Source organism: Medicago sativa, chromosome 3 (genome assembly GCF_051527215.1).
Source record: "Medicago sativa cultivar Bolivia chromosome 3, Bolivia_mono, whole genome shotgun sequence".
NCBI classification, from domain to species: domain Eukaryota; kingdom Viridiplantae; phylum Streptophyta; class Magnoliopsida; order Fabales; family Fabaceae; genus Medicago; species Medicago sativa.
In genome coordinates, this window is record NC_140751.1 from 59,536,315 (window position 1) to 59,550,031 (window position 13,717).

A 13,717-nucleotide genomic window follows, 5' to 3' on the forward strand; every position below is an offset into this window, starting at 1 on the left:
ACTGGTCTAAGTTGGACCAATATCTTTTTGGTTGTCCAAACTATATGTTGCCTTATTGATTGAGTAAGTTTGACACTTTTTGTTGTTTGACAAGTTTTTTTTTTTTTTTTTTACGGCAATTGAGCATCTCGTTTGGGGGTGATTTTAGTTTGGACCACCTCAAGTATTGGTCCAACTTGGACCACTTTTTTTACCACTAGATTAAATTAGTACACCAGATTTTATCATGTTCTACCCGCAGGAAATCTCTCTCTTGTTCTTTCTTACTCTCGTCTCTTTGCTTTCCCTCTCTATAGAAGAACTCAGAAGGCTATGAAAATGTCAGCAATGAGACAAGGACACTGTTTCTTCCTCCCATAGAGATTATCCAGCCAGTTATAAGTAAATGTCACCGCAGTCTCCCTCAATGACATATAACCAAACAAACAATCTTCAATTTAATCAAACACTTTTAAAACTAAACAATCAAAAGCTCCCTAAATTGTTCCTCAAATCTTAATTGGTCCCTTCAATTTCAAATTCCTCAAATACAATCACCGGTTCATCACCACCAGTTCATTTATTTCCCCTTTATTATTTATTATCATCATCGTTTTTTTATCCATTCAAATATTCTTTATATTATAGTGTACACATACACACCCATCTTTCTCAATCTTAATTAATTATCACCATCCACACAAAAAAAAAATACACATATTTATTAATTAATTATGTGTGTGCATGAATTAAAAAAAAAAATCTGCGTTAATTTTGTTCCTGGAAAGAATATCTCAATCATGTGTTGGGGAATGACAAGCGGTTCACCGTCAATGCCGTCACGATGTTCTTCTGCTTCAATACAATCCTACTTCTCTCCTCCACATGCTTTGAAGATGGTGCGACGGCCATGGAAGGACCTGCAACTCACTCTTCTGTTTTTTGGTGGTGACAAATCAATAAGATTAGGAGAGATAGTGATTTGGTGTAGTCAGACCATGATAATACTTGTGAACTAATTTAATCTAATGGTAAAAAAAGTTGGTCCAACTTGCACCCATCTATTAGGTGGTGCAAACTAAATGCACCCCTGGTTTGGATTATGTTTATCAAATCTTGATTTATATTGAGAATTAGAAAAGTTTTTTTTTTTCTTTCTTTTCAGATTCATGAATAGGTCAATATTATTAAGGTGAACACAATGGTACTCATGTAATTTGATTATGTATGTATCCATCATCCAATCATTTAATCCAATCATTTAATGACATGTTATATTTTCATTTTAATTTATTTTTAAATTAATCCAGATAACAAATTTTGCCTAGAGGATATTGGTACCTAACAAATTTACCTAAGAATGACATTTTTTACTACAAATAATTGACAGCAAAATTATACGTCGAAATATTATATGAAAATATCAAAATAATTCAATATTCAAATAATAAATCAAATGATGAACGAAAATTGATTAAATGTACAAAGTTTACAAAATAAGTAAATCTATGGGAAATGCTCTGTTATGAGCAATACTTTAACGAAAATCGACTAAAGATGTTGAATGGCTTATTCTACCCACAACTTCCTGTGTTTTCTGTCACAAATCTAATATTAAAGTTTATACTCACTTTAAAAACAGAACAAATTGTTTAATTTGTACTAAATAACATTGCACAAAATAATATTTGCTAGACAAAGTTTATGTAGTAATTGGTTAGAGTGATTAAGACTCATCATAGTGTTCTTTAACTACTCTATTGAAGATAAAATTCATGTCCAAAATAAATACACCCTAAAGATTTATATAGAGTGTTGTTTAACTACTCTATTGAACTAAATTAGAAGGCATCAAGTTTTTTGAAGAAGCAAGACATCAAGTTAATTGGTTTGACTAATGTATGGAGCTATACCTAGCTTTTGACATTGGGGTTATGTTAAGGGATTCTCCAATTACTTCCACAATTCCTTTCTTTTATAACATTGCCGTTGTTGATATAACACAAATTTACTTTCCAATAAAATTTAAACCCTTCATCTACAAGACTAAATGACATTAAAGCCAAAACGTAGAAATAATGAATCCGCATAACTATAAGCAATCTCACCAGGCTCTCAGGCAGGAACATGAAAAACGTAATACCAATTATGTATTTCTTTTTGACAGAAACAATCATAGTATTCGTAATTACAAGAACTTTTTTTTGTTATAGAAAATATCTCATTCAATTTGTAGACCAAATAGAGGTACAAACAAGAATAAACTACAAATTAAAACTAACATTTAGAGAGAGCATAAATCACAAATTAAAACTAACACATTTAGAGAGAGCATAAACCACAAGGGGTAATGTTGGGATTGGCGTCCCAAATCCACAATTGTAGTATCTAAATAATCAACACTTTCCAAACTCACAAACAATATACACCAAAACACACAAACAGCATAATTCTAAGTCAGCAAAAAGGTACAAAGCACAAACAGTAGATGTTGATACAGCAAGTAATTGACATATCAAACTAAAACCTCGCAACTTTTGCGTAGGTCAATTAGACCTCAGAGTGGTCGACGGGGGAGCGAAGTAGAAGGGAAAGGGTGGTGTGTTCGGTGGGGAGTCTCTCCATCCCCAATAAGGGCCAGAGGAGCAAGTGCCAGACAAGCATGGGTCCAATGGACTTCAGATCTGCAGCAGTTAGTGATAAATATCAAGTCTAGATCAGAGCTGCAGCAGTTAGTGATAAATATCAAGTCTAGATCAGAGAAAAAGGACTGCATGGTGGCAGTGTGCTTCAACAACAGATGGGTGGTGGACGACTCATGGGAGAGAGGAGGTGCTGGAAACTTGTGAGAGATGGGAAAAGGATGTAATCTGAGAAAACAGAGGATCAAACTAAAACCCCCCAATTGATGGGGGAAGAACCTCCATAGAGGAGGGAGATCTCCAGAAAACTAGAGGAGAGGAAACCCTAATCAAGCCTTGCAGCTCACAGGGGATGGGAGAGTTTGGAGAGAGATTAGAGCTTGTCACTCTAAACCCCAACATTTTTCAGCGTTCCTGGATTACAACTTGAGAAACATAGCCATCCAAGAATACCACCAAGCTCTTCTCTATTATAAGTGTCATTTACAGCAGACTAAAAATCATCATTCACATGAGGCATACACAACAAAAATTGGAAGAAACCGATACTGGAGCATGATCAATCCACACTTTGGATGTTAAAAGAACAAAATGCAAACAAAACAACCAAGTGATATTGTTTCTAAACTTTTCTCTAGAGTCCAAAATAAGAGCAGCAACTGATTTCATTTCAATGGTTTCTAGAGAGAATTTAATACTTAAAAGAGTGGAAAAGTTAGGCATCCTCTTTTGGACTAAAAAATCATGCATTCAAGACCCAGAAGAGAAATGAGATATCAACAGAATAAAGACCTCCACTGCTGTTGAATTCCATTTGGCTAGTTATATCCTAGACTAGCGCAAAAGGACAGAACTAGAGATGGATACAGCCTTAATCAGAAAAATAAATATCAATATATACATGAAAACGTAATATACAATTCTCCAGCAATAATATACAATTGAATGGTTAGCTCTCTTTACATCATAATAACTAGAATTTTCAAGCTCTATCAAAATGTTGGGAAGGAAACATTGAAAGAAAGATGGGAATAATGTTACAATAGTGAGCCGATTAAAAAAGGCACATCATCAACAACCTCAGCTAAATTACATCATTCAAACAAAAAGTTCTAAACAGTCTACTACATGACAGATTTCAGCAAGTTAACCCAATTACATCAACATTTTTGGTTTCATTGTGCACATTAACTAAAAGATAAATGCAAATTAAAAGCTAATAAATTTGTAGTAAAGTTCCACTTCTCATTAAGAAAAGGATTGTCATGTCTTGAATCTCCAATATTGAAGCCCCTATCAACCCGCAAAGCAATCAGATTTTGAAAGAACAGCTTTTCTAAAAAGATTGTCCCTACAAAATAACAAAAGTATTTGCAATTTAAATGGCAGTAACATTAAGAAGACACCATTCATATAAAAAAGGAAAAAATAGTATTACAGAAATGCAGTAAAACAGCAAATAAAGAAAAAGAAATAAATTTGAAGATGAAAAAGAGGAGCAATGAGAAAGGATGCATTAACCTCGCAAACCATTTTGGGACAACTTCATACAAAGAGTTTAGACTTTAAGATCATAGAATTGCATATAACTTCACTTTAAGATCATAGAATTGCATATAACTTCAAATGTTATTGGAAATATTAATGTTGGCATGTCTACAACTGTACAACATATTTACCTTAGAAGAAGAAAAGAATGCTCAATAGATTGCAATAACTGTGTTACCTTATTTCTAAGGATTCTATGTTCTTAGGGAAATATCTTATTCCTAAGGGGTCTTCAATAAGTTATCTGTTCCCTTATTTGGATAGGGTTGGATGGTTAACAATCTATAGTATTTAGCTTATTTGCTAGTATAAACACGGGTCCATGCTTTCTCTCTTGCATCACATCTTAATACACCATATCAATCTAAGAGAATATAATTGAAAGTCACCTTTACTTTTGAGGGAATACAAGGTTTATCAACTCCAAAAAGCCATGGAATCACAAATCATTTAAAGCTCGATCGTTTATAAATTATATGTTTAAAACAAAACATAATACTTTCTTTCACTAAAAACAAATGGGCTATTAATATATGGGACCAAATATAAATGCATTCAATAATGAACATAGGACTTTGATATGATCACATATTTAAAAAATCACAAAACATACTACCTCTACCAAAAATACCACAAAGGGGAGAAAAAACAAAAGATAAAATCAGACATATAATAAAACCATAAAACAAACACATTCAAAGAAGAAGTAAAAAACAATAAAACAAAAAAGGAATCACCCTGATTGCCCCAAAAGCCTTTACAATTCGCTTAAAATAAATGTACAAACTACTACAAAAAATAAATATTGAAAAATATTTGTTTCCTACTGAACCTTTACACATCAACAGACAACAGGCAGCTCATAAGCTATAGTTCACTTCTAGTAGGCCTCATCTTAAAATTCTATATTGAGCTTTGAATAATTATATATTCACAGAACTTCAAAGACTTTATATCTAAAATGCTGATTCATCACATAAGGCAGTATTCAGAATATTCTAAAGCCCACGGAAAATCAACTAACTAAAAACTTCAAAGAACAATCAACGGTAATCTTTTCTATTTTGTTGTCATCTGTGATGAAGGCTTAAGACAGAGTCTTAGTTTACAATTAGTTCTCTGTCAATGGATAATTTCCTTAAACCAAGGCAGTAAAAAAATCATTTAGGATTATACTTTTATTCATCATAATAAGCATTGCAGGAAGCAGGTATGTAACAAAAAGAACCAATAAAACAAATAGACAGAGCACATGTCTTAAAACTAACCTTTCTCGTAGAAAAAATCATGCTCCTAACAAAAAGCAACCACAACAAGTGAATGAAATGAAACAGCTGCTTAACAACTTCTGAACCAGAGGTGCACAACCAGAGAATTCAAACAACAATGACAAATCCGGATTTTTTGGTTACTATTCTTTCCTTCTTCTACAAAAATACTCAGATATAATAAGCAGCATACAATGTTAATCGGAGGTAAGCCGCCTCCTCTTTCCATAATCAGATTCTTTTCTAGAATGATGTTCCTCCTCATGTGTTGATAATCGTGATTTGCTGCGAGTCCTAGAAGATCGTCCCCTCTCCCATTCATCATCATGTGGTGAGTCACGGTCTTTGTATCTATGATGATCAGCAAACTTGTCCCTGTCTTCCCTGTGCCTGTCACGCTCACGGTCACGCTCCCTGCCCCTTTCGCGGTCACGATCATGGTCTCGAGATCTTGCACGATCACGGTCCCGAGACCGTTCTCGTCCCATCTCTCTATCATCACGATTCCTTCTTTCTTCAAGGTCATGTCCCACGTCTTTTTCTCTAGGTGCTTCTCTCTCATATTCATGATCCCTATCATCCTTGAACTTTCGTTCAGAAGTACCCGACCAGTCCCTCTCTGATCCTCTATCTTTTTCTCTCATAGCATTAGGCCAACCAGCTCTATCAGGATTCACCTCACCATACTGATGGTCAGATGCGGCTTCCTCCCCATAACTTGACTCTGCAACCTTGCCACCACCAAGTTCATCACCGCCCCATCCACCCATATTTGGATCCGGCCACATTCCCATATTAGGACCATCCATACCTGATGGTGGGATCATCCCTATACCATTCATATGCATCCCTCTTCCAAAAAAGCCAGGATTAACATGAGGTGCTACTCCATGCATACCAACGCCAGGGTATGAAGGCAGCATACCAGAGAACGGAGGCGTTGGGCCACCGGGATAGCCTGCATAGCCACCCACTCGACCAATGGGACCACCAAATGAAGGATCAAAACCCGGATGCATCATAGGCGGGCCAGCACCAATACCAGGTCCATATCCATTTCCAGCATTACCAATCATACCTCTACCACCCATCCCACCTCCCCTATTCCTCATCGGATTACCATGTCCTCTATTCCCCATCCCAGGATTGTTCCCTCTCCCCCAATTACCTCTTCCACTACCTCTATTATTATTATTATAATTATTATTATTATTATTATTATTCCCATCTCCACCTTGGTAGTTACCACCTGTCCCAACGTTACCACCACCCGGCTTAACCCCTCCAGCCTCAGCAGGTCCTCTCCTTCCCTGGTTCGGCACAGCAGTTGGGTTCATCGGTTGATTCCTATTATTCAAAGCCTCTCCCATTTTCTTAACAGTATAAGGATTCGCATAAGATACAACACACGGCCTACCATTAAATAAATGACCATTCATCCCTTCCTTACAAGCAGTTGTAGCTAAAGGATCATAAAACTCAACCTGACAGTACCCTTTCGATTTCCCACTAGCTTTCTCGTCGAAAAACCTCACTTCCTTCACTTGTCCATACTTACAAAGCTCAGCTTCCAAATCAGCATCAGTAGTCCACCAATGCAAATCACCCACAAACAATACAGTACTTCCTCCACCACCACCTGCACCCCCACTTCCTCCACCAACACCCCCACCTTGACCTTGTCTCATCAACCCATCATTTCCAACACCCCCAACAAAACCACCAACCCCAACTGGTGGTTGCTGCTGTTGCCCAATAATCCCCTGCAACCCAACACCAGTATCACCACCCTGTTCCCCAATCCCACTCAAGGTAGCAGCTTTTTGCCCTAATTCAACCCTAATCCCACCTCCTTGAACACCCACTTCATTCGCTACAAGCTCTTGATTCTGAAACCCAGAAATCCCACCGGCACCCTGAGCTGTCAGCGGTGGTGGTGGCGGCAGTGGCAACGGCGGTGGTGGCGGAAGCTTCTTTTCTTCAACGGCGTCAATTTTAACTTCTGAAAGCTCGTTTTTTTGCAAAGATTGACGAAAACCCTCACCAACATTAACATCGTTGTAAAGATCTTCGTAATCTTCATCTTCTTCGGCCATGAAACCATCGTCGGCGACGGCGGATATAGCTTCGTTGCGGTGGAATTGATCGCCACCGTGCCCTCCGTCTTCGTCCATTCTAGGGTTTCTCTCTTTCCCTCTTTTTTTTTTCTTTGTTCAAATTAGGGTTTTGAAGAAAGATAAAAGAAAATGGAGTAAAAGAAAATGGAGAAGAAAACGGTGCGTATTGAAGAGAGAGAAAAATTCAACTACGGAGTAGTTTTTTTTTTCTTTCTTTCTTCTTCTTTTGTTTGGAAATTACTAGACTAGACTAGGTTTCGTTTGTATTTGGCTCATTTTGATATTGCTAATTCTTTCCCACGTGAAACTTGTTTCCAAAGACATCAAAATTCTAATGTTAATTTCCATATTATTTTTTTTTAAAACTATTTGTCCGGGTTTAAAATCAAGATCTTCTTGTCCTCGTGAACTTAACTCAGTTGGTATGAACGATGCATAAAATATGCAAGATCCAAGGTTCGAACTCCGACCACCACAAAAAAAATCAAGATCTTTCAATCTTTAACCAGTAGTTTAAGAGAAATGTTAAAGAGTATGCTTAAAGCATTAGTTAAGAGAATAAGAATATAAATATTGTGTTGGGAATTAGTGAAGTGTAACTGAGTAAAGGTGAGAATAGGTTAAGTCGAGTTAGACTTTGTAAGACTTAGGCGGCGTTTGTTTTGGGGAAACACAAATTATTCCCAGGAATAACATACCCGGGAATGAAAATATGAAATTTTGATTCTTGGATATTTGTTAAAAAAAAAGTGTTTGGCGAATAACTTGATATTCCTGGGAAAATTGGAAGTTACAATTTTTTTAAAAAAAAAAATCTATGCAGAATATCATGGGAATGTACATTCCCAACTCTTTACATGGGAATAAGGGAAGTTATGGGAAGTTACTTCATTTCCAAAAACTTTTATATCCAGGAATATTTTTTTCTCAACGTCATAACAAACATGGGTATAATCATTCCCTAACCATGTATTCCCAGGAATGTCATTCTTAACCTTGAAACAAACACCCCCTTAAGTTTGTCATGTCAAAAAAATTTAGGTTTAAGTCTGGTTTACGACCTATCATATACTTACTTTTTAGACTTAAGTTTGACATTTTGAAAGTCTAATATGACATGTCATCCAGTTTAAAAACTTATTTCATTTGAACATCTTTAAATAATTAATGTGGTATAAGTTTAAATAGACAGACAAATTAATAGATAAATGAGATTGAACTTCCTTTAACATAGATTTTTAAGAGAATTTGACTATATATTATGACCAATGAATTAATAGATGAATGAGATTAAACTTCCTTATATTATCCATACTACAAAACATAATATAATAATATTAGTAATAAATAATATTATTCTCTTTAGTTAAGTAAACTGACCTGATAGGTCTAAAAAGTTTTTTTATGTTATATGGCCTAACCTTTTTAACTAACTAGACTCTGAAAAAAGTCTAAGTTTTCTCAGTTTAGGAAAAAAGTATGACTTGACCTATCGTAGGCTAGGTCATAGGTCTTTGTAGGATGACCTTGTCTATTTCCATCTCTACTAAAGAGTGATGAATTTGACCTTTTAGAGTTAAAATATAATTGAATCCAATTCAAATCTACTACATTTGATTTCCGTAACCTTTCCAATATTTATGTTTTTCTTATATTTTTGGGTTATGCTAAAGAATGTTCTAAGTTCAAGAATTCAAAACAAAAAATAATGAGTAGGGTGTACCAAAATTGTTAACTAGTACTTGGTAGTTGATTTTGCTTGAATGCAGAGTAGGGGTACGGGTTCGAATCCCCGCAAGAACCATTATCAAACTCGCCAACTGAAAACTAGTGTTAATATTATGCCTATATATATATAGACACACACACACATGAGGGATGTATCAAGACCCTTGGATCCATCTGTTTTTTTTGGTTACACCCTTGGATCCATCTTTACGGCGGTATTTAATTTTTAAAATTGCAGCTAATCTTTTCACCCCTTCATCTTCTTACCTTCTTCGCCTGACTGTTGCAGTTCTTTTTTTTATATTTTTTTTTAATTTGATTTTTCCAGATTTTAAAGCTACGTGAATCATCAAAATATTGATTCTAAACGTGAATCATGAAACAACTTAAGCTCAAATGAGAAACATTAAGATTTTTTAAAAGAAGGATATTTGGATCTCTCCCATTGTGATGGTGAAGTTATTTTGGATGAATGTTCAAATCGGTCTCTCTTGTATCAATAAAAAGACGATCTTCAACCAATTGATTCCTTCTTTCTTCCATTTTAATGCTCTAATTTAATCGATGAGTTTTTTTTACCTATCTATTCCAATTTCAGACCCCAAATCAATTGTAAAAGAAGGGTAGTTCGTTGGAATCTTCCTTCCATGGAATTATCTCTAGAAGTGTTTTATGTATAAAAAAACTCTACTGCGAGTCATGAACTGGAAGAAGGGGAATAATGCAGAACTAGAAAAGAGAAGAAGGAGCTAATGATACAGAAAGGAGAGACCAAATATGTACAAACTTCATCTCATCCGTTAATATTAATCCAATGGTTATAATTTAACTCTCTCATCTCTCACAATAAAAACCCTCTCATTTGATATGCCATATATATATATATATATATATATATATATATATATATATATATATATATATATATAGAGAGAGAGAGAGGGGGGAGAGAGAGAGAGAGAGAATTCAGAGGGTGTCATGGCTCCATGGGTCCGCCACTGAATAAATCACCCCCTTGAAGAATTGAACAACTAATACATGTACCTCTTAATATTTCAGTTAAATTACATCATGGGTCCTTTAAGTTTGTGGTTTATAATAGATTAATCATTTAACTTATGTTGGTCACACATAACAGATTGGTTCTTTAAGTTATTTTGGTCACATATAAGTCTTTTAAGTTTGTAAACGTATTCAATTTAGTCCTTCTGCCACATCATCATTTTGGTTAACATAAGGACTAAATTGAAAACTTGTACAAACTTAAAAGACTTATGTGTGATCAAAATAACTTAAAGGACCAATCTGTTACAAACCTCAAACTTAAAGGACTTATGTGTGATCATAATAACTTAAATGACCAATTTATTATAAACCTCAAACTTAAAAGACCACTGGTGTAATTTAGCCTTATAACCTTTTCTAGCTTATTGAAGCTTATAGATAAAATATTTTACTCTTAACTTGTGTAGGGTGGATCCAATAGCTAGTTAAGATTAAAGAAAATTTTGATAATAATTAATTTTATTTTGGTTTAGATAAAATTTTAGTCCTTTGCTTTTTTTTTTTTTTTATCAAATTTATGATTTTGGTACTCCTTTAATTTTTTTTCACAAATTTAGTCTTGCACGTTGTTTTTCACAGTGCATTAATTTGATTATATGTGATATAAGTAGTCAGTCTATGTTAATAACAAACCAAAGTTTTTGCTTTAAAAAAAAAACAAAGTTTACACTAATCACATTGCTTTCAACGTACTAAGTTCAAAGGCATGACTTACTTTCCATGCAATTGAGGTTGAACTATAGCAAGAAACCAAGTTGGTTGTGAATGTTTCGAATTTATCAGGGGAGGAAATCTTTGAGGTATGTTATGAACACATCAAAATATTAATATTCGTTTTTTAAAGCGAGAAATTGAGGATATTATTGGAAGTTTGAAATGAGTCTGAATGATAAAAGCATAGAAGTAATGAACATAAGAGAAAGGAAAATTGAAAACCAATGATTATTCGAGAAATCATAGGTTTTTTTCCATGGATCTTTTTTGTTTTGTTTGAAGTGGTGGAGAAGAAACATCACTTGATTCTAACATAGTTGATTTTGAGGGACACTAATTGGAATAAGATGAAAAAGTTTATCCAAAATTTATTAAAATTTAATTATTCAGCCCATTATATCTCTAGCCAATGGAGATATTAACGGCTCGAAGGGAGAATTTTTAAACATGTTAAGTATGTCATATGTATTTTTCATTTTTGATGTATTGTTATAAAGTTTCCTCCTAGTAAATTTATAACAATACATCAAAATAACACATGTATTGTTATAATTTTTTTTTATCTTGTTAGAATACAAAATTCAAAATGTGAGTATGTCTTATGTGTTTGATTGTGTTGTGAGTATGTCATATGTATTTGAAATGTGTATGAATAATCAAAGCATAGAAGTAATGAACATAAGAGAAAGGAAATCAAAATTGCAAACCAAAGTTGTTGATGATTATTGTAACTTCAAGAAATAATAGGTGTTTTTAAAAGTCTGATATAGTTTAGTAACATACTTAAATGTATAATTCATATGAATATCATATGAAAGATCACAGGCACCTGAACCTATCCATAGGTTAATCAAGTGATTTGCATTACTTTCTTTTCTATATTTTACAAATTACTTTGAAGCTCGTAACTTTCTTTTCTTGGCATAGGAGCATGGTTTCGCTAAGGATATGGTGGCAGAATCAAAATCAAAGAATATTAATATTTCCAGGTACGCAAAATGTTTTAATTTTATTTTATGGTTATAACTTATAATTTATTATTCTTGTCAAAAAAACTTATCATTTATTATTTCTTGTCAACGAAAGCTTATAAGTTATTATTATTACCACTAAAAAATTATTATTACATAGCTAAGTTGGTTACATAGCTCATAACTTTTTTGAACAAATTTTGTGGTTATAACTTATTATTATTATTATTATTATTATTATTATTATTATTATTATTATTATTATTATTATTATTATTATTAGTACTACATAGATATTTTAGTTTAACTCAAGACCCTAACGGTGATTATCAAGTTAAGAGTTAGATTTAAAATTGGTCTTAGTTTAACTCAAAATCCTAACATCGTTGTTTCTCACTAGCTACCAATCTAAGATTTGGTTCTTATCAAAAAAATAGTGATCTAAGTATCAGTTAGGTGAATTGTAGAATATTATTTTTAGAATCACATTTCTTCAAGTTGTACAGGTAATAATCTTCATAATTTACTCAAACAATGTTAAATATGTTTCATAGTATAAAATTTCCTTTCAGTGATAATTATTAATTATACCCTCCATTAGTTCTAACTCATGTAAAAAAGTGGTTGAATTAGTAAATAAAATCAGTTAATAATAATAATAATAATAATAATAATAATAATAACAACAACAACAACAACAATAATAATAATAATAATAATAATAATAATAATAATAATAATAATAATAATAATAATATATTTGTTATCGATGTATTTTAACTTTAGAACTGAACTTCATGTAAGAAAGAACAAGGTAAAAAAGATTCCTATATTATGAATATCAAGTATTCTAAAATCAAAATATATGCCACACAACCCTACAAATTAAACTAAACTAATCCTCTCACGACACACGCATGTGCGCGTGCGTGCGCGCGCACACACGCATGTGACTAATTATATTTACTTCACAATTCATTCATCTTTTGAAATATTAGACCCCTCAACAAAAAAAAAAAAACTTTTGAAATCTTAGAATATCATTTAAGAATGGCTAATCTTTCACCGTTCTTTTTCTTGAGAATGACATTGATTTGTTTCAAACTGAGAGTAGTAAACGGCTTGAGCGTAAACTACTATGGCTAAACATGTAGTAGTTCATGCTCAAGCCATTTACTACTCCTAGATTAAGTTTGAGAGGCTATGAAGTAATTGATAACATCAAAGAAGAGCTAAAAAAGAAATGTCCCAGTGTGGCTTCTTGTGTTGATGTTCTAGCCATGGCTTCTAAGATAAAATATTCTTTAAACTTTTCTTCTGTAAAATCTTCTTTAAACTTTCCATATTTCACTAATAATTGTGTTTTGTAACATGTGCAGGAATCCAGGTTAAGGCTCCTATGTATGATATTCCAAATGGAAGGAAGGATAGAAGAAATGTCAAAACTTGAAGATACTTTCAATCTCCAAGCCCCAACATTAAATGCTTCTCAACTCATAAGGATTTTTGGACACACATGGATTTTTGCAAAAGAGACGGTGTTTCTTTTTTGTAAATTTAAACATGAGACCGATATTCAAATAGTAGAAACCAGACTTTTCACATACCATATGTCACTCATGTTTAGAAATAATTAACATTATAGATATGTTTTTAAATGTGGGAAATATAGAGTCAAGTTGATC

General features: G+C 33.4%; 1 protein-coding gene across 1 annotated transcript; it reads right to left on the bottom strand.

The window, feature by feature from the left end:
- Window positions 1–3,619: 3,619 nt before the first annotated feature.
- On the bottom strand, window positions 3,620–7,812 carry LOC146938701 (uncharacterized). Its single transcript, XM_085752601.1, has 2 exons — window positions 5,438–7,812; window positions 3,620–3,972 (listed from the first exon to the last, which is right to left on the bottom strand). Exon 1 carries the CDS (start codon window positions 7,609–7,611, stop codon window positions 5,635–5,637), a length of 1,977 nt encoding a protein of 658 aa, XP_085608727.1. The 5' UTR covers window positions 7,612–7,812; the 3' UTR covers window positions 3,620–3,972; window positions 5,438–5,634.
- Between the last annotated feature and the right edge of the window lie 5,905 nt (window positions 7,813–13,717).

Bases quoted from the DNA above. Each gene is read 5' to 3' on its own strand.
- LOC146938701 (XM_085752601.1), bottom strand. From the start codon at position 7,611: ATGGACGAAGACGGAGGGCACGGTGGCGATCAATTCCACCGCAACGAA.